Raw genomic sequence first — 22,611 nt, 5'->3', positions numbered from 1 at the left:
GTCGAAAGGGGGCATTCGTTGAATGTTCTGAGCAGCCTGGCGACGACGACAATAACGTGCCACGTGGCCAACACCGCCACAAGCAAAACATATCGGACGGTTGTCGTAGGTCCGCCATTGGTCGGAGTAGACTCCGAATTGTGGCTGCGGGGCAGAAAACTGCGGCCGAGGTGGTATCGGCATAGGCGGCGGGGTATAGGTCGGCGGCGAAAAGGGCGGCGGCGAATACATAGGCGCTGGCTGGAACGCAGGCTGTCGAGGTCGAGCAATGGCCTCGGCGTACGTGAGAGGTGCGGCGACTGGCAGCGGTTCACGGGTGGGAGGACGAACTTGTGCGACCTGGTCTTGAATGAAGTCGCGGAGTGTAGACGTCAATCTGCGTGGTTGATCGGGATGCAGGACATCAAAGAGAGCTGACGAGCGACCTCAGCGCGGATGAACTCTTGGATCTTGGAGACAAGAGGGGCATGGTCTTCTCCTATGCCAAGAGTGGACAGGCTGGACAAAGAGTTGTCGAGCACCGAGGGACGTCGAGTGGACAGACGTTGCCTGCGCAACTTATCAGAACACTGGCATAACTCAATCAGTTCTAGGACAGTGTGAGGACTCTTAGAAAGCAACATGTGGAAAGCGTCGTCCTCAATGCCCTTCATGATGTGCTTGATCTTAAGCTCTTCGGACATCGACTCGTTGACTCGCTTGCAAAGGTCCAGAACGTCCTGAACATAGCTTGTGAAATTCTCACCAAGCTGCTGGGTCCGAGTATGCAAGCGTTGTTCGGTACGGCGTTTGCGTACCTCAGGCCATCCGAAAACTTGTGTGAGGCTCGTTTTGAAGACCGACCATGTAGGGAGTTCCACTTCGTGGTTTATAAACCACAGCTTGGCCACGTCCGACAGGTAGAAGGAGACGTAGGTCAACTTGGCGGCGTCATCCCATTTGTTGTGATTACTCACTCGCTCATACATTGAAATCCAGTCGTCGACGTCCTTGTCTTCTGGGCCTGAGAAAACAGGGGGATCTCGCAGACGCAGAAAATCAGCGCAGAGAACAGTAGGCGGTGCCGGTGGAGGAGTTGGAGTGGCGCTTGCGTTGGTAGGCATAATGGATGGTAAAATGCGAATTCGAAGCTCCAGGGTGATCGAAACCCAGCAGACTCGACCACTTGTAACGTGGTTATTTCGCAGAGCAGAACGCAGAAGGCGAAGCAGTCAGCAGCGTCCGGACAAGCGCAGTGAGCACGAGCTTATGCTGATGGCGATGCCCCTGAGGCGACGACAAGTGCCGCTGAGGCCCCTCTTCTTCACTACAATACAAACAACGATTGAAATGATGAAGACACGTTTCTTTGTTTTTAAACAACTTTAATGAAAACGAACAGATAATGGAGCCCAGGAAAGTATAGGGGAAGTTATTTGTACTGTATTAGGTTTGTGTTGTAGTAAATATATTATTGATTGGAGGTGAAGCTGACGTAAACACACCTTGACGCCGGCAGAAACCGAACTTGCAACCTTCGAATGACGCTCCCGATACTCCACCTATTGAGCCACGGCGGCGATCGTCGTCTCCTTCACTTTATTGGGTGCTTATGTGCATGAAAATTCCTGAGTGTTTGCACCGATCTCATTCATGGCTACGATAACGCGAATCAGGGGATGATGACCGCCACCGTAGCTCGGTTGAGCATCGGGCACATTGCCTGAGTGTTTGCACCGATCTCATTCATGGCTACGATAACGCGAATCAGGGGATGATGACCGCCACCGTAGCTCGGTTGAGCATCGGGCACATTGCCGAATTTCGCAGGTTTGGTTCCTACCAGTGGCAAGTTGTCCTTACGTCCACTTTACTTAATTCCCAAATGTATCGAAGTTACCACAATACACTTAAAACAGTACAAGGAACGTCTCCTATTCCTTCCTTAGTCTCAGTATCTAATGACTTACTTTAATAATATGAAAAGATATGCTGCATACTAGAGAGATTATTTCATGGCACTCAAAACTAGAGGATATTTACCTTAGACCTTATAAAAAGGAAAAAGAGACTGCTGTTGCATGTGCTGTTCACCGTGATGAATCCAGAGTATGCCGTCACATTCGCCAACAGCTTGAGCATGGGCACTTCACTTGCATTTCTCGCTTCCTCAAATCGGCCACTGGTAATTAATGGCGTCAACATCAGAGGATACTCGTTGTTCTCAGGTAGTGGTACGGAGCTGCGAAAAGTGCACAAGAAGTAAAAAGTGATTCTTGGATTCAGTTTATCATTCATTCTAAATACATATATTCATTATTAGTAGTATGGAGACGAGGGCTTCATTGTCGAATGGTGGCAGTGAGACTTTCGAGCACGGCAGTCTACGCTGTTTTAATACCCTGTTCCTTCTTTTCATCACGTTCATTTATGTTTCAAAAGCAAACACTCATTATTATTTACCCAACTTCTTTATACCAGAAAAAAACGCATATCCATGATTGGAATGATTATGTGTGAGTAAAGCGGTGGTATCATTCAGTGTTACCGTAAATCAACCCTGACATTAACCACTCACACATGTATATGAGTGACAAAGCGGTGTACAGTTACATACAAAGTTTATTGGTCATAATGGTATACTGTGTTGAATTGTGCGTTTCGTATTGCCTTATTATAACTACTTTGTGGTATCGAATCTAGCTTGAAGTTGGCAACGACGAGTTCTAAGCATGTCCTCTCGGTGTTTGTTGGTTAATTTTAGTCATACCAAATGCATCGTAGAGCATATAGAAAGTCGCGGTAATCTTCAAGTAGACCCGTGCGTCTGTATTTTCTTTCAGCTCTGCGGCGAATGGCCCTAAGTCTTTCGTATTCAGCGTCTACTCCAGCGTAACTTTCAGGAATTTTAACGAACTTGGAACACTGATTTAGTTTGCTTTCTATGAGTAAGACTAAGCTGTCAGTGCCAGTAACAGTATCAGCTTCATGTGATATATGATAACGAAATGCTTGCCAGTTAGTTTTCTTTGCTGTGGGCCTATATTTAGTAAAGCGTAGTTTCGGATGCTGTATTAGGATAGGTAAATGATCACTAGCCCTTGTTTCAATGTCTGTTCACCATGACGCCCCAGATGCAATATCATGTGAGCAGAGCTTGAGGTCTAGGCAACTCGAGTAATTGAAACCGAGTAATTAAAGATTACCGCGACTGTCAAAGATCGCATGACCGCATGAGACGACAACTGGATAGACTAGGCAAAAGGCGCTGGCAGGAATTCTGCACTTTGCTAACGCCATTTACACCCGAGTCAAAATTATGGAATGTTCTACGCTCTTTAAGTGGAGCAGTAACACATCAACAACCACTTAGAGCCTTAGCTTTAGTGAAGAATGTACCGGAAATAACCGTTGCAGACGAATTTTGTCAGCATATTACATGACCTAGTGCAGCCGGGCACACGCCTGAATACATCAAGTCTGTTGGGGATATTAAAACATTGGTTACTTCATCTCTCAATAGACATCATAAAGACCTAGATCATCCGTTTTCACTGCAAGAATTAAATAATGCTCTTGCAGTGTGCCGACAGAGGACAGCAGCTGGTCCTGATGGGATAACGTATGCAGCATTAAAAAACCTGGGTCCTGTGGCCACTTATACTTTGTTGGAAGATATTTAATGATGCATGGACAACAGAGTACCTTCCACCCTTTTGGAAAGTTGCAAGAGTGGTCCCAATTTTCAAACCCGGAAAAGCGCCTTTATCCATAGATTCTTTCCCTCCTGTCAGCCTGACTAGCTGCCTTTGTAAACTTATGGAAAAGATAATGGACGCTAGACTTCAGTGGTGGGTGGAATGTACGAACGTGCTTCCAGAAAATATGGCAGGCTTTCGTAAACGCCGCTGCACCATGGATGCCATTCTAGACATTGTAACTTATGTATATCATGAGAGGAGCTGTGGAAGAATCGTCGTTGCAGTATTTTTAGATATAAAGCGAGCATTTGACACAACCAGCCATGCTCATGTACTACACGGTTTAATTCAGTTGGGAATAGTAGGCAGAACACTAAGATGGATTGCAGAATTCTTAAGAGACAGGAAAATCTTCATTGACACGGCTGACAGTAAAAGTAAAGAGCATGAAGTTAGTCAAGGAGTCCCACAGAGTATTGATCCCACAGAGCCCCACAGAGTATTGATCCCACAGAGCATTGATCGTCGTGGGTGACTTTAACGCACCACACGCCGCCTGGGGTTACACTATCGAAAACGTTAAAGGCCGCAATCTGTGGAATGACGCGCAGCACGAGGAGCTCACGCTAATAACTAACCCACAAGACCCTACCAGAATGGGGAACAGCGTCAGTAGAGACACCACGCCGGACCTTACATTCATAAGGAATATATCCAACCCTCATTGGACCAACACTAACGTAAATCTAGGCAGCGATCACTACGTTGCATGCACAATTTTACAAGCAGGTCCGCGTAAAAAGAAAGGTAGAAAAATAATGTTACCCGAGTGGGACACCTTTCGTAAGATAAGAGAGGACGATGCTACAGAGACCATCGAAGATATACAGAAGTGGACAGACACACTCCAGCGTAGCGTGCAGAAAGCCACCAAACATGTTCCCGAAGAGGCAGGAATGGAAGAAATGGACAGCAAGCTCTTACACATGTGGGAGGCAAAACGCAGCCTGCAAGAGCGCTGGAAAGGTCAAAAGCACAACTGGCGTCTAAGAAAGAGAATCGTCGCGCTCGACAGAGACATAGAAGACTACGCAAATAGGCTGTCCCAGCAGCAGTGGGCAGGCATGTGCACTTTAATGAACAGGCAGTTCGGAATGTCCAAAACTTGGAACATTCTCCGAGGCCTCCTTGATCCAGAAGGCACGAAAACAACACAAAGACAAAACCTGCAACGGATACTACACAGCTACGCAGGTACAGAAGCAGAGCTCTTACGCGAGCTACGCCAGACATACGTAGGAGATGCCACAAAGGCGCGACTCCCAGAGTACGAAGGGAAGGATAACGTCGACCTCGACGCCTCCATAACAGAGGCAGAGATTCGATACGAACTCGGACGACTCAATCCCAAGTCCGCCCCGGGTCCCGACGGTATAACAAATAAAACACTTCGCAACTTAGATGACGAATCCGTCACTGCTCTCACAAAGTACATAAACGAATGCTGGGAGAAGGGCGCCATACCCCAGCAATGGAAAACCGCCAAAATCATATTAATACCCAAGCCGGGCAAAAAGCCGCTCATCGGAAATCTCAGGCCCATTTCATTGACGTCCTGCATTGGAAAGCTCATGGAAAAAGTAATTTTAACGCGTCTCGTCAGATACATGGACGACAACGAGCTATACCCACACACCATGATCGGCTTTCGACCAAGACTCTCGACGCAAGACGTCATGTTGCAGCTAAAGAATCAAATCATAGACGCCGAAACGCACACCCTGGATACAAAAGCCATTCTGGGCCTTGACCTGCAGAAGGCATTTGATAACGTCACCCACGAGGCCATATTGCGCAACTTGCAAAACCTACACGTAGGTCGGAGAGTGTACGATTACATAAAAGATTTTCTCACCAACCGTAAAGCTACAATCACGGCCGGGGAAGCGGAATCCGAAGAATTCGTTCTAGGCAACAAGGGAACACCACAAGGTTCGGTGCTTTCCCCTTTCCTATTCAACGTGGCGATGCTTGGTTTACCCTCAGAGCTGGAACGCGTCGAAGGGCTTCAGCACAGTATCTATGCGGATGACATCACCCTATGGGTGACGGGCGGGAGCGACGGTCACATAGAAGAGATTTTACAACAAGCAGTAAATACGGTAGAGCGATACGTGGAGAACAATGGCCTAAAATGCTCTCCTCAAAAATCGGAGTTATTACTCTACAGACCTACAAGCAGAGGTCGCAAGCGCATTCACGAACGACACAACATCACAATCTTAGCAGGAGGTTACCCAATACCTCAGGTACAACACATAAGAGTTCTGGGACTCCGAATATCCGAGAACGGACATAACGGGGAAGCAATAAAGTTACTGGATAACAACACCCAACAAACCATTCGAATGATTCGAAGAATCGCCAACAAAAACTACGGCGTGAAAGAACACAACTTAGTGCAGCTCATCCAAGCCTTCGTCGTCAGCCGCATAGTGTATGTGACCCCATACCTCAAGTTGCAAGTGGCGGAAAAACAAAAGATAGAATGCATAATTAAAAAAGCATATAAGCAAGCCCTCGGATTACCGATCACCACGTCTAACGAAAAGTTCGAAGCGTTAGGAATGCATAACACGCTAGACGAACTTATTGAGGCTCATATGATAGCGCAATATGAACGACTCGCGCAAAGCAACACGGGAAGACACATCCTGCACAAACTTGCAATAACGTACGCTGGCCAAAGCGGCAATAAATACGATATCCCAATAGAAACCAGAGAGCGCATCATAATACCTCCGTTACCCAGAAACATGCACCCCGAACATCACCGGGAGCGGAGGAATGCAAGAGCGAGAGCACTGCACAAGAAGTTTCAATATGACGCGGACGTGGTATATGTATATGCAGCCGAATATACAGACGGTCGACACATGGCAATAGTCGCTTCAAATCAAGCGGGCCACCTGCTTGCTAGCGGCACCATTAAAACAGGAAATTCGGAAATCGCTGAAGAAACGGCCATAGCGCTGACGCTTGCGTCCACAAGGGCCAGCGTCGTAATCAGTGATTCTAAAACCGCGATTCATAACTTCGCTAACGGAAGGGTCTCGAAAGAGGCGTTAAGAATCTTAAATAACTTTCGCGGAGAGCGCGACGTTTATGTTATATGGACGCCCGCCCACTCCTCCCTCCCGGGCAATGAAACCGCACACACCCTAGCTCGAGAGTTAGCGAGCCGAGCAGGGGCAGGAATGACGCGGAGCCCGCGTGCGGAGAGAGACCGCATGTCCAGTTACAACGAAATTACCAAGCACTACAGATTAGGGAGGCAGCATTACCCGCCACCACACTCCTCATTAAATAAGCAGCAGGCGACAGCGTGGCGCCTATTACAAACAAACACGTTCCCAAACCCAATCGCTTATAATCATTGTTACCCGGACCTCTACTCAGACAGATGTAAACACTGCAATCAGCGGGCGGACCTCAAACACATTATCTGGGCTTGCCCCAACATCGTGAAGGGGCCAAACACATACATGAATACGGAGCAGTGGGAGACCGCGCTGCTAAGCTCAAGCATCGAGGACCAACTACAGGTCATCAGGCAAGCCGAAGATGCCGCTAGGGCCCAAGGACTCCTAGCTGCCATCTAAGGGAGGGGAGTCAACTCCTCTAACACTTGCCGTTTCAATAAAAGTTGTTTCTCTCTCTCCCACAGAGTAGCGTACTAAGCCCATTTTTATTTAATTGCGTTATGGCTGAAATATCCCATATCTTACCTACTAGTTTGAAATATTCAATAGATGCAGACGATCTTGCATTTGGGCATCAGACACGAGTATTCAAGCAGTTCAGCAAAAACTTCAATATGGGCTGCCAATAATCAATGGCTTTTTTAAGAGCAGAGGCATGATTCTTTCCCACGAGAAAACATCTGTACTTCTGTTCACAAGGAAATGTCTTAAGAAATGCAAACTTCAGATAGACTCTCAGCGCTTATAACTTGTGCGGCAGCACAAAATTTTAGGGGTTATTTTAGACAGACGTCTGTCTTGGGCACCTCACATAAAATCATTAGAGGACAAAGTCAACTCCCTAACCAATATATTACGTCGACTGACCGGAGTGAGATGGGGTAGTTCATGTTGTTCTTTACTGCGTGTACATTCAGCAATAATTCGACAAAGAATAGCTTGCTCTGCCCCGGTTTTACATGGGATATCACGTAACTTAGAGGAGAGAAATCAAAGGTTGTTGGCCAGAAGCCTTCGTATATGTCTTGGTGTACCGTGAGCGTCTGTCAGTGCTTTAGTAATTGCGGAGTCTCATCAACCGACTTTCCATGCTATGAGGTTTACGGAAACTTGCCGGCATTATCTTCGGTTAGCAACTCAACACGCTAATCATCCCCTATACCAAGCTATTCAGGAGAGATCAGCTGCAAGAATACATAAAATTATAGTAGAATTCAACAGTTTACTGCCTACGCACGAATACTGGCCTCCATGTGGATCCCTCCCCCCCCCCCCCCCCCCCCACCATGGCGACTCTCTATCCCAGATATTACAACTTCGATTCCGGGAATAAATTGTAAAACGATCTGCCCATAATCGTAATGAAGCAATTAACTTTAACACTCCTTTATACTAACTATGAAGACTATATTCACGTGTACTCCGACGGATCATGTCTGAATCAAAGCTCTACGTCTGCATTCTTTGTACCTGCATGCCAAGCGAGAAAAGCTTTTAAACTCAGCCATTTCACAACATCCACAACGGCAGAACTCTATGCAATACTCTGTGCTTTACGCTTCATATGCTTACAGCCAGGTCCACTTCGATGGGTATATATCAGTGACTCACAGTCCTCATTAGTTTTTTTTTTTTTAAAGGAATCAGCTTGGGAAACAAAACTAGTGAGCTCGCATATGAAATACAGAGGACGTACGCTATAGCAAAAGATTTAAACCACACCATAATGTTCCAGTGGGTGCCAAGCCACTGTGGAATCACAGGAAACGACATAGCTGGTCACATTGCATGCACAGCACATCAAGAAAATAATATATCACCACTACCTCTATCAATGAGCGATGCACGGTCTCTAATAAATAAGCTGAGCTGTCAACTGTCTAAGGAAACCTGGTTCGAAAATGGTGCGCAAAACTCTCTGTTGTATAACATTGATCCCGGTATAGAATTGCATATTCCGGTAAAGGTTAGCCGAGCGGTAGAAACAGTCATCTATAGGCTACGACTTGGTACAGCCTACACGAAGGCTTTCTTGTATAGAATAAGGAAAGCTGGCAGTCCTACCTGCTCATGTGGAGAAGGTCAAGAAGACGTGGAGCACATTCTTCTGCACTGTAAAAATCATGACGTACCTCGAAAGAACCTTTTCAAAAACTAGATTCCTTGAATAAGATAAATCCATCAATTGCAAAAATCTTGGGTCCATGGCCAAAAGGAAAGCTACAGCCACTGCAGCGTGTGCAGTCGTTCACTTTCTGGAGGAATCAGAAATAGCTCAAAAGTACTAAACAAAAAACAAATGTTAACCGGGGTATGTTTCAAAACAGTATTTTTGTGTTTCACTACAATATTTTTGGGAAAACCTTTCTGAAAACATGCCAGTATTTATGCGACAAGATCACCTTTGACATTTCATTTAACTTACACGTTTTTGTGTGAACACTTAAATTGGCGTGATTACTTTTCTTTACAAACTCAGTGTGGTTTGGACAAATTTCTATGCAGTGTGGACCCATTTCTGAGTGGTGTGGACACTCAGTGTAGAAAAAACGTTAACTCATTGTGTAAGTGTTGTGCTATGTACATATGTATAGCCTTGTGCTTGCTACAAAATGTGCGATGTTGACTTTTGTGCAAGAGAAGAGGAGTAGCCGGCGCCACGCATTGGCACCAACCTCTCCTTACATACATTTATTTTAAAAAAAGCATATAGAGACGTCATATACTGCACAAGCCAGTCATTTTTTCATGATGATCATCTTCATCGCTGCCCGGCTGTCGTGGTCTAGTGGCTAAGGTACTCGGCTGCTGATCCGTAGGTCACGGTATTGAACCCCGGCTGCGTCGGCTGCATTTCCGATGGAGGCGGAAATGCTGTAGTCCCGTGTGCTCAGATTTGGGTGCACGTTAAAGAACCCCAGGTGGTCGAAATTTCCGGAGCCCTCCACTACGGCGTCTCTCATAATCATATAGTGGTTTTGGGACGTTAAACCCTACATATCAATCATGATTTTATCTAGACACTACAAGTTGTTGCGCCTTAACTTAGAGCATTAATATTAACAGTTTAGCAATTTTTAAAATTGGTTAATTACGAACCGCGGAATTATAATGCGAGGAGCCGAACCTGAAGTCCTTGCACCCGCTTTTGGTAGCTCTCGCAAGTGACATCTCTTTCTGCCTTCTTGAATATCAAATATGGAGTGTCTCTCGACGCAGACGCATGAACACGTCATATGTTGCCAAGCCACATGTGCCCGAGTGAGCTCATGCTAGCTGGACAGGTTCTTCAACTTGAAGTAAATCTGATGGGGTTTGCCAAAGAGGCTCAGTGTTTGCACGCACAGCGCAACTGTTTCCCCTGTTTCGCCAGTGAAATCTTCAATGCCGATGAGAATCAGTTGGTCGGCGGCCAGCATCCTTTCGCATTTGATGAAGCAAGAAACTACTTCAGCACAGCGACAAGTGAAGGAGCCGCGCTGACCCGGTTAATTGTCGCCATCTTCGTTTTTTTTTCGACCAGTGTTGCCAGCCCACTGAGCATTTTATGGAGTTGCGAATACACATGTAACCCGTAGAGGCCACCGGCTGCGGCGGCTGCATTTCCAATGGAGGCGGATATGTTGTAGGCTCGTGTGCTCAGATTTGGGTCCACGTTAAAGAACCCCAGGTGGTCGAAATTTCCGGAGCACTCCACTACGGCGTCTCTCATAATCATATGGTGATTTTGGGACGTTAAAACCCACATATCAATCAGCCAATCAATCAATCAAAACCCGTAGATGTCATTGCAGCTAAACACAGAAATTCATGCATTAACATGTCGCACCGTGCCAAGTTAGCTTAGAACAAATGGGAGGCTGAAGCGTGACGTCCGCACACTCGTCGTGGCGGTTGCTGTGGCGTTCACTCTTTTCCCATGCACTTGTGCGTCCGTTGGTGGTGCTCGTGGGCTTAAATATGTCTAGCTAGCTATCCAGTAAGCTATAAATTGATAGCGTGAGGGCGAGTCCTCTTTCTCTACCCTTCCTCAACCTTGCAGGAATTTGGGGCACTCATTTGCAATATTTCAGGTTAACGAGCTTTTAGTTGTCGACTGATTAACTTTTGAGCTCCCAATGCCAGCTTCCTGATTAGCTCGAATGGCAGAGTGATAAGCCCGGTAGGACGTTCGTCCTGGGCGCAATCGCAGGAGCTGAATAAACTTTCAGAGAGTATGAAGTTTTCTATCTGAGAGATTGATGCGGATTTCTTCGTGACTTCATGCTACAAACGAGTGGTTATGAGTCTTCCTTCCTAGCCTCTGTACCACCCTGTGGTATCCCGGAGAACTCATTTGCAATGTCCTTCTTTGTTTAGACATAAGACTATTGCGCAGATACTTATCTTTGCAGCTCTCGCATGCTGATTTCATTTTGAAATGGCTATTTATGTTTCGCTGTCACGCTCTTTGAAACAGATGTACAGTAGTTTCAGGGGCAAAGGATGTGGGTCGTTCAGTCCTCTGTAGTAGCATGTATATAACCAGCTCTAGCTTCTGAATAGCTCAATAGACTGTGCTGTGTGTATATGTCACTTAGAGTAACGGTATATGGTACCTTTAGGTAGCAGAGAAGGCGCATATTTTTTTCAATGGCACTAGCAACCATGCACTGCGGAGAAGCTGGTGCACAGGCCGCACCACCGAAAGCGGTCGCCGTCCACCTGGAATCTATCAAGCGACCGTCAAGCGCTCTGTAGCTCGTTAGTTGCGAACTCGTGCTTTATTTGCTTTAAATTTATGTCATTAGGCTTCGACAGTAAAGTATTTGCATGGATTCGGCACAATTTAAGGAAAACCACTTTGTATTATTTAATACTGTTGGCTTAGTAGGGCGCTCCTTGAATCTCAGAGGACCTATATTTTGTGTTTAGGAGTCGTCGCTTATCTTCCATAGCGGACGTCGCTTGACCATGCGGCAGTGGCGGTGCGTGTTATTCGACACTATGCTATGCTTTTGCGTTTTGCATTAACGGTTAGACTAAAAATGTCTTTCAGCTCCCTTGCAACAGTCGCGAAAGTAGATGTGTCTTCTTTCTTTGCCGGTCATTGACACGCTGGACACGTCGACTGGCAATCGGTGACACGCTTCGTCGATCGGTTAGAGGCTTAAGCAAGTAACCTGCAAAAACACTGCGTGGCTTCACTGCGTGAATAAGGTTTTTTACCTGGCAAGATGACGGACTTATTTCGCTACTCTGCTCCCATAGTAAGCATGTACAGTTACTCCAATATCACTTAGCCGTATGACAACGTTAATCAGAAACTTTTGTGAGATATATTGAAGGGAGTTGGCATAGGTGACGACTGTATACAGCTTATGAGAAAGATATACCAAGAAAATACAGTTTGAACAGAATGCGTGGGAAGGAATAAATAGCAATGAGAGCACTGAAATTAGCTAGTACATGAGACAGAAATGTCCTCTGTCCCCGCCGTTATTCATGCTACACATAGTGAGGATGGAAAAAGTGCCAGAAGGTAGCAATGTTGGGTTTAATTTGTCACATAAAAAAGCGAGCGCGATGGTCGAGCAGAAGCTTCCAGGTCTATTTTATGCGGACAATATTGTCCAATTTGCGGTCACTCAAGACAGTATACAGGGGCTAGCAGATATATTTAGAAGGGAAGGCGAGGCTCTAGGGCTAAAATTTAGTGCGATAGTGCAATAGTGCAATAAAATGTGGATTCATGGTATTCACTGATCACGAAGACCAGGTGGGGCCTCAATGCAGGGCCAAGAAATACTAATGGTAAGCGAGTACAGGTACCTCGGAGCATGGGTAAATGAAGAAGATAGATATATGGAGGTACAGAAAAAAAACATGAACACCAAATGGAAGGATGAATCAAGCACAGAGAATATGGAAACACAAAAGGTATGAAGTGCTCCGAGGTCTGTGTAAAGGCGTTATGGTTTCTGAGCATGCATAAGGGGACTCACTGGTGTGCATGAAGTCAGACCTGCAGTCAGGTTTGCATGTGAATCATAAGACTGCATAACGCCTCGCGGCAGCGCTCACGGGAAGACGACGAATGAGGCCGTAAAAGGGGATATGGAATAGACACGCTTTGAAGTAAGGGAAGCTCAGAGGGAAACGAGATTCGAAAAGAGGTTTAGAAAAATAGAGAGTACATGGGCAGGGAAAGCGAGAGCTCGGCACAAAGGGGAGAAAAAGAACTAGGAGGCTCATCAATAAATATACGGCTAGCAGTGTATGCGATTTGGCAACATGTAGCACTAAGTGAACTTGAAAGTGAGAGAGTTGCAGAGGTCTTATTGGATAACAGCGATGGAAGAGAAACCGGTTCTCCGAAACTACAGAAAGGGCAAAAACGAAATTCAGTGGGAAGCTGTTCGAAGCGAGGTTGGGTTGCATTAGAACGCGTACTCATACAGCGAGTTTTCATAAAAAAAAACAGTGTGCATGTTTCGGGGGAGCTAAGGAAACGACGGAACATGTCCTGATGCAATGTGGTGATTTCCACCCAGGTATACGAGTGGGTACAAGCCAACATGAGGCTTTGGGTTTCAGGAACAGTCATGGAAAGCTGAACACGTCCACAATAGACGCAAGTCAGAGACGGTTCTAGTATTGGTGGTAGAAAAGTAGAGATAAAGGACAGAAATATTAGTAAAATGAGGCAATTATGCCTAAAGAGGCAAAAAGATGGACCAAGAATTTGTATTTTTTATTATAGCAAGATTGATTCAATATAAGTAGATAAGACATTATGCCTACATAAAAAGGAAGTTTTTGCCTTTTTTTTTCTCGCCAGCCTGGTGTCGCACATGTCACTGTCAAATGGGACTCTCATAGCATCCATCCGCCTTTGAAAATAATATTACTAGATGGCGTTAGTGGCTTTCGTATAGTGGGCACTACCGTATAGTTTACGGACGGATGGACACATGGACGAACGCTTTTCCCCATTCGTTATCATTCACTCCGCGAATAGGCTGTGATCCTTTTATTTGGTACCCAGACACATTATTCTTACGTACTAATAAAGAAGTTAGCCTTGGAAAAACAAGCGGGCTCTAGCGCTTTTCTTCTGCTCTAAATTCATTTATGTCGAGGTCGAGTGACTTGCACAAGCAGGTGCGCAGTATTAGAAGTGATGTCTTCCCAATGTGTGGAACGTGACCTCCGTGCGTGCGATGCGTGCAATCTCTAACACTGCACACCACGAAAGTACTCTACCATATTTGAAAAGATACAATATATTACCTATCAAACAGTTGCGTCTATCGCACAGAAGCTGTAAATCGGGGTCACAACTATAGAACGTAGTGATGTTGTGTTCGCCAGCGTTGATCGCCATCATCATCATCATGATTAGAAAACGTTAGCGCCGGCGTCGACGACGCCTGGCGGCAAGCCTTGGTGGCGGCGCGCGAGAAATAAGCTGGTCTCTTTCTCTGGTGGCTTTTGGCGCGAACGGTTGTTTCTCGCAGTGGGACACCGGTGCGCGGCACCACGGGCCGTCTGCCGGAGGCCCTCGTGGGGATTCAAACGTGTAAACTGCCGCCTTGTGCTTGTTGGGTTGTTGAGTGTTGTGTGATTATGTGTAAAGTTGTTTAGCGTGTGGATCACAGTTGATGTTATAATAATTTGGCTGACAATATCGTCGATCAAAAAGTAGTTAAATAAGCATGTGTTGTTTGGTTTGTCCCAACCGTGTCGTCTGTGTCCGTTCCCTCTAAGAGCGTGGTTGTGGTCTCCACCTTCAGATCCGACACTATCTATCTATGTAGCCGCCTACGCCTCTGTGCTCTCACGAATATACGCTTAATTTGAGATAAACTAAAATTAGTATGCAAGGGTAAAATGATTTAACAAATGCGACTCGATGATCATGATATTTATAATGTCACAGTCCCGTTGCATACGCCGTCAAACACCTTCCGCCACACGTGGAGCACGTACTCGTGGGCGGGTATGCGAGTATGTGCCGCAGTTGATTAACAGTTTATATCTACACAGGAACGGCGAAAACAGACATGGGTAATTTTAAAGCGTGTGCGTAAGCAAAAAGCTGATATCACAGCGTTGACTCAACGAATGCAAAAAACAAACACCTGGGTCCCGGCAGAATTCGAACCCCAGCATTCTGCGTGGCAATCAAGTATTCTACTACAGAGCCATGCCGGGTCTCGGAACTACTTTTTAAATAGACCGTAATATTTGTGAAACGTCGATTTCGGCTGCAGTGTTGGCTGCTCAAATTTATAAACATCACATATGTACTCATGTGACACAACTGCCAGGTCGGCTTAATTTCAATTGAAGCTATGTGTCATGTGCTGAATTTGATTTTTGTAGCAGAGTCCAAGTCTATCATCCTCGCGAGCACCAGCCCTTGTTGCTGTTGGCATCATTACGCAACTGTAGACAACTGGTTATACGAAACAGATGCGGTTGTTTAACGTATGTTAGTGCGTTCATTTTCACATATCTTTAGCACCACTTCGTAACGCTTCGCTCAATACAAAAATGACGACACGATAACCTTCCATGCACCTGCTTAGAATAACATCGATTCACAAGGTACGTGGGGTCTGCCGAATTTTTAAAGCTTGTTCTTCCTGTTATGTAATTTTTTTATCATGATAGTGACAATTTTGAGTCAGTCGATTATGCCTCTTTCTATCAAAATTTCCTTTTGGTGCATGTTTACTGGTTTCACCTGTCGGTCAGAAGCATGGCCTCGTCGTGTCGTTTCTTTTCTACATTAACTCACCTTGTGAGCACTCATCGCTAGTATTTTCAACGGTCTGACGAGTTTTGTTTATATTTTTACCACATTTCACTCGCAATAGTCTCAAAAAGTTTATTTTATTAAGTTTCTTTTATTAGGTTCTTTTCTTTATCGTGGGAAAGTTTCAACTCACCCGCCTTTCAGTTCTACTGAAGCTTTTTTCTGCTAGAAGTTCATTATAAGCCCGCAGTTGTTATATCGACAACACTGTAACGACAGCTACGTTTATATTCTTGTGCGTTAAGCTCATAGTTCTGACTTGTATTGGAACCCATGTAGGCTACTATGTATCAATGCATTCTGTACTATAAATGCTTGTTTGTGTGTTCCTTCTGCTCTGCTGCCTGGGTGGCGCGACCTAGTCAAGTGATTACTCAGCTTTTAGTCATGTCCCCTAAGGCAATTTGTAACAATTTTGACTTGTATGAATCCAATCAAATCAGTTCTAGTGCTGTGCGTTGTCACTTTGCAACAAACGCAGAGAGGTTGCCATTGCACTCTCCAGCTTCTTATTAAAACATTTCTCTCTCTCGGCATCAACATGTTGCATTAAATCCTCGTGCAAATTTAAATTCACAAACTTTTTCTAACACTTTTTTTTCCTGTCCTGGGCTGAGTGAGTCATTTTTTATAATATATATTGCAGAACTCACACATCCGGCTGGTGGTATTATCGCTAGCTGTCCTGCTTGTACATCACTGTCTTCATCCCATATTTTTTTTCTTGTTCGTGAGCTGCACAGGCACGGCTAATTTCAAGTCCTTCTTTTTTTTCGTGGGGTAGATCACACAAACTTTGTGTATTGAAACATAACCATGAAACAAAAATTCTTTTATTTCAGAATCGCCTCCAGGTTTTAGTCATTCTTGGGATCGGTACTGATAATTTTGCATTCGAGAGATGACTCCCCTTCCGATTGGACGTATATGCGTTATAGGAAAGGTCGCCTTTTAAATAAAGCTACCTGGTATTTTGTACCAACTATTCCTTGTCTATACCTTCCCCCTCCCCTTGTACTTTTTTATTATGCTCGCTTTCCTATATATGCTCCGCCGTGGTGGTCTGATGGCTAAGGTACTCGACTGCTGACCCGCAGGTCGCGGGTTCGAATCCCGGCTGTGGCGGCTGCATTTCCGATGGAGGCGGAAATATTGTAGGCCCGTGTACTCAGATTTGGGTGCACGTTAAAGAACCCCAGGAGGTCGAAATTTCCGGAGCCCTCCACTACGGCGTCTCTCATAATCATATGGTGGTTTTGGGACGTTAAACCCCACAAATCAATCAATCATCGCTTTCCCATAGAGCTCATGGGAGACACAATTTTCTGCATGTGGCCCACGCCAGCCGAGGATAGTGAGACCCCTGCGATAGACTAACAGCAATGCATAAATTTTATTCATGGTATCGGTGGTAGGCATTTGTCTTTTTTTATCTGTACTCGCAAAATACAGTTGTTCAATACACATGAACTTTTAATGTCGTTCTTTACTTGCAGTGAATACATTTACCCACAAGAAAATATTATAAGGTGGGAAATATCATCTTTCGCCATTATTTCTGTTGACGCGATTCAAAAAGTTTATTAAGGAGCATATCCAGTACATCGGTCAACTATAAGAGGGCTTATTGGACCAGACGAGCAGCTGCCTGTAAGCTTGTGCTATGCAATTAAAGCAGTGAGTTCGTGCTAGTGAGTTTTAGCTCCACACGTCCGTGATGCCCTAAATATTTGCTTTGTTTTGTAATAAATCATTGCCAATACGGAGAAAACGTATGGCTGTGATGTTAAATTAGTAGCAGGCCATGGGAATGAATCACGGCTTCGACGGCTGCACTTTCGATGCAGGCGAAAAATGCTGTAGGCCTATGTGCGCAGATTTGAGTGCAAGTTAAAAAACCCCAGGTGATCGAAATTTCCGGAGCCCTCTACTACAGCGTCTTTTATAATCCTATGGTCATTTAGGGACGTTAGACCCCAAATACCATCATCGTCATCATAATGTTACATTAGGAGAAATCATTCTACTTACCTTGATTGTTCGCATTTTACGCCTCCTAGCATAAGTATTAGCGTCCAGCTTAAAGCATTTTTCATGGTGCACAGCCTCTGATTGGACAGGTATGTAACAATAGCAGCCTGTTAAGTAAAGTTACAATCTTACTGCACTAGTGCTTTCCAGTGAAGGGAATGTTACAGACAGTGTTCACTCGCGCCTCTTTTTCTTTTTGGATAAATAAGACAGACAGAGTAGGAAGCGAACAAAGAGGCGATAGACATAAACTGCGTGCCACTACCGATACCTCTACCGAATTATGTGTGATGCATTATGAAGCTTCTTCTCCAAGACAAGCTATACAAGGCATTCTTTTACAGCGCAAGCTGTTACGAGATCAGAACCCGGTTCAGCTGCAGCGCCGTAGTTGTCCGCTGCCGCCAACACCGCCGCCGCTGGTGCCCGTCATCAGTAGCGCAAGAAATACGAAAACAACTGAATAAATGAGAAACACCAAGGACACAATGGGATTCGAAGCCGGTTCAGCTGCGCGCCAGCCTAGTATTCTACCACTCAGCCACGCCGGTGCTTGGACCTCGTTTCTAAACTGGCCGTAGGCAGGCTGGATGTCAGGAAAGAGATCGTGTTATTGTGAGTAATAAAGCGTTTTAGAGCGTCAAAAGAACAACCAGGCGTCACACTATTCGCATTGCGTAACGAGTGGGTCGTCCAATGTTCCAACTCATTTGAAAACTTGTTATTGATCAGCTTTTAACTGTGGCGCACACCCACTTCAGGCAATCGTCGTCAGCCACTGCGTGAAAAATTGCAAAAAAAGTTCCTAGCAGGTGTGCAGCAGAGACCACGCATCTCCGAAGGATTGCGAAGAATCTTGGAGAAACGTGTATTGTGGTTGTAGTGCTGTCCATCTATCTATACAGGGTGTCCCGCGTAACTGTAGCCAGAGTTTGAAAACATGTACAAGTGATTACGACGTGACCAAATTCATGTTGCTCACCGTTGCCTGTAATTAGTCACGCTATTTTTTGTTTTAAGATATCATTTATTAGAAAAATTTATCTAACTGACTTTTTCAAGAAATGAAAGTAAATAAAAAATTTAAATGAGAAAGTTTGAGATCGTTTTGCAAAACCTCCGATTAGACAGTTTTGGACTTTATATATGTTAGGCATTGATGTTTTTCTGCTAATTACAAGTACCCACGAATAAAACGAAACACCTGGCCTGCGTGGTAGGCGCAGCACAGTCACAACGAAAGCTAGAAGAACGGCCTTTCAGAGCCTTTTCTAAACACTCATTGGGTGAATGCTGCAAGCACACTTGCTTGGTACTCACTAGGGTATTAATAATAAACTTTTGGGTAGTAGGCCAGCATTCGCTATGCTATTTTTTTCGTCATCCTCTCAGAAGCGTGGTATCTGCTAAACACTTGCTAGTGATTTTGTGCGAATTGTCCATGCAGTAGGTGACGATGATGAGATATTATGGCTGAAGTGGGTATGCGCAACAGTTAATAGAAAAACCAGAACAAGCTTTTGTAATGGGTTGGAGCATTAGACGGCCCACTCGTTAAGCTAATCGCATTGTGCGACGACTGGTCGTTCTTTCGCTGTTGTAAAACGCTTTATAAGTCGTAGTAACGCGATTGCTTTCCCGACATCGAACCTGCCTAGGGCAAGTTTGACATCAAGTTACAAGCGCCAGAGTAGCTCAGTGGTAGAATACTGGGCTGGCACCCAACGGATCAGGTTCGAGCCCCAGTGTGTCATTGGTGCTAGGTCATGCCTGCCTAAAGCATGTTTGATAACAAGTTACAAGCACCGGCGCAACTATGTGGTAAAATATTAGGCTGGCACCGAGTGGACCCGGGCTCAAGCCCCACTGTGTTGTTAGTGCAAGGTTTTTTTCCCTCTAATTTCGCGCAATGTGGTTACGGACATCGGCGGCAGCGACGGTAGGGGACAATATGCAACTGCGCCTGACCCATGTTTTGATCTCATAACAGCTTTCGCTGTAAAAAAAAAAATACCACGTGACAAACCCACTCGTGCGCCAGTGCGCACAATGATTCCAGTACTCCTTAACGATCCGCGTACGAATGACCATAGCATTTGCCCCGTTGGGCTGTCTTGGCAGGGCCGCAACAATTGTGGTAAATTTACGATGCACACGTTTTGCTATCAGCTACAAAACAATAACCGCTGTGACTGCTTATCACTGTCATGATCCTGGCGTGAGGGAAGCGTGTTGTTCATACGCGGAACGTTAAGGAGCACTAGAATCATCGCGCGCACTGACGTGCGATCGGGTTTGTCACGTGGTATTTTTTTTTTTGTTTCGCGGGCATTTGTAATTAGTAAAAAAACATGAATACTTCACAAATATAAAGTTCAAAACTATCTATTTGGACGTTTTGCAAGCAGATCTAACTTTTCTCATTGAATTTTTTTATCAATATTCGTTCTTTCAAAGGGTAGGTAAAAAAACAGGTATAATTAAAAAATATTTGAGAACACAAAAAATAGCCTGACTCCAGGCAACTGGGAGCAAATTTGGTCGCGTCGTAGTTACGTATTCCAACATATTTTCAAACACTGGCTAAAGTTACGTGGGACACTCTGTATAGACAATACAAATGCAATGCAATGATAAGGCAACTTGTCAGGTTAACGTCATTATTAGCAAAGCGCCATCCACCTAAATTGGTAACGTCACTATCCAGAGTTCTATCCTCACAAGCAGAACCGCTACATTTCAACTTATTGTTTCTGGTGTTGGTAATATCCATATTTTTTCTTGGTGTCATTGAGCAACTGTAAACAATTGGTTGTATAAAACCAATGCGACTGTTCAACACACATGACTGTGAATATAACATTAATACACATGTTTAGCGTCAGTTCACAACGTTTCGCTCAACAACAAAAAATTCACACAACAATTATCGTCACCTTTCATGCTTCGCATGACCTCGATTCCAATGGTACGTGGAATCTGCCAAATTCTTTCTTCACATTCAAGCGGCATCAGACATTTCCTAGTTCCTTTTGATGCTTGTTTTGCTTCTCCTGTGGACATTTTGTCCTTCAGTTCCCGTCTTCATTTTTCTACCATTAAAGGGTAGCAAACTACAAGCACCTATATGAATCAGTCGTACGGCCTTTCCCATCTTTAGTACCATGCAATGCAGATTTTTATAGCTCGGAATGAGCAGCGAATAGTATGACATCAGTTCATGCTACATTAAGCAGCAGCTGGGTACGTTTTGAAATAATCAGATAATCACGCAACCAAACCTTTATTTTACCACCTAGTTTACTGATTTATTCAAGTATGAACACCCTTCTATGGTAATGTTAAGACAAAAACCGCAATGTAGTACGTTTCTAAGGACTCATAACGATTTCGAGGCAATCTTTCAATGCTTTTGAATCTGCAATGTATGACACTCAATAGCCATTGTCTCTTCGATATTAAAAGGGTATACTGACACGAAAGCTTTCAGTTGTTTTTCTGTGTCGAATGAAAGGTCAAGCCTTCAAGATCCTGGAAAGTTTGCTGCAAACCATGAGCGCACCATAAAGGTTATTACAGCGTCTTTTTTAAGCTAGTTTTAATTCCTACTGTACTTTGACGTCACAACATGGCATGAGCTTCTTATCACGTGTCCACGCAAGATGTCGTGACGTTTCTACAGCAGTACAGTGGCTAGAATAGGGAAGTGTGATGAGCGGCAAGCAGCGCCTACGGAGCGCACTGATGCCTCTCAGGAGGAGCCACGTAGGGGCGTGCGCAGTCATTTATACGTCGTTTGCACGTTTCCGACACGTTGGTCGGGCGCGTTCGTCCTCGTTTTTTTTTTTTTTTTTATTCCGTGGCACTCTCACACCAATGCTTCTGTATGCGCTCTCATGGCGCGAAAATAAAGTCATTGCTTCTTCCCGGGGTGCACTACAGGCTACAAGTCAGGTTGTTCGACGTTAGCAAGAACAAAGTTCTGCGCAGTGGCGGAGAGTGATGCCGTGCGCTGACAAGCCGCTTCAACTTGGCTCTGTGCAAGCTGCACTTCGACGAGAGGTATGTACATCTCCCGGCACTTCGAGCTCACTGTGAACGGCGAAATGGTCCGCATACAAAGGGGTAGGCCCATAGGCGTGCTTGTCGTTCAGGGGGGGGGGGGGGGGGGGGGGGGCGAAGGTTCGTTGCAGTGCGCCCCCTCCCTATTTATTCAGTGTATGAGGCATATTTTGCGCCCCCCCCCCCCTTTAGATGACTTAAAGAGTGCCCTGCTGCCTAGTCAATGTATAGAGCAGATTTAGCGTCCCCTTCACAGGTGACTAGGGGGGGGGGGGCGCTCACCCCCTTTGCCCCACTTGTGCAGGCGCCTATAGGTAGGCTTTTCGGTGAAGCTCTTCGTATTTGTAGACGCCCTTGAAATCCCCTTTTCAAAGTTGTTTTGCTACAACGAGCTTCACAGTGACAGCTTGAAAGAGCCTGTTTTCTGATTAAAAAACAAAAACAAAACAAAGATGTCTCACTGGGCTGCGCACAACATGGTTCGAGCCTCACCAATCAAGTGAACACGTTTTTTTTCTTCACCCATTTGCGTCTTTACACAAAGGCACTCCACAAGGAGCGAGCATCTTCCCGTGAAAAGAAGTACCTGAAGCCCAGGCGCGTCATCTGCTCTCAGTCCAAAGGAAACAATGTTCTGTGTGGTGCTTGTGAAATATAAAACTTTTTTTCTTGGGGATAAAAAAAAAAGACGCGCGACCAATTATCAAGTATGCATTGTTGTAAACAGATAGTGAGTCACTACTCGGAAATGCCTTGTATGACCAGTGTGCAG

General features: G+C 45.1%; 1 protein-coding gene across 2 annotated transcripts in view; it reads right to left on the bottom strand.

Moving 5' to 3' along the window:
* Positions 1 to 22,611, bottom strand: part of LOC119165045 (venom serine carboxypeptidase-like) — a 50,717-nt gene that overhangs the window by 22,618 nt on the left and 5,488 nt on the right. For both annotated transcript variants that reach the window (XM_075873643.1, XM_075873644.1), the window contains exons 2-3: positions 17,778 to 17,884; positions 2,023 to 2,221 (exon numbers count right to left, since the gene is read on the bottom strand). In XM_075873643.1, the coding sequence (XP_075729758.1) occupies positions 2,023 to 2,221; positions 17,778 to 17,842 (264 nt within the window). In that variant the 5' untranslated portion in view covers positions 17,843 to 17,884. The remainder of the gene's footprint in view (positions 1 to 2,022; positions 2,222 to 17,777; positions 17,885 to 22,611) is intronic.

The sequence above is a fragment of the Rhipicephalus microplus genome, chromosome 9 (genome assembly GCF_043290135.1).
Source record: "Rhipicephalus microplus isolate Deutch F79 chromosome 9, USDA_Rmic, whole genome shotgun sequence".
Classification (NCBI taxonomy): Eukaryota; Metazoa; Arthropoda; class Arachnida; order Ixodida; family Ixodidae; genus Rhipicephalus; species Rhipicephalus microplus.
Note: the sequence above shows the minus strand (reverse complement) of the source record. Positions and strands in the feature narration are given on the sequence as shown.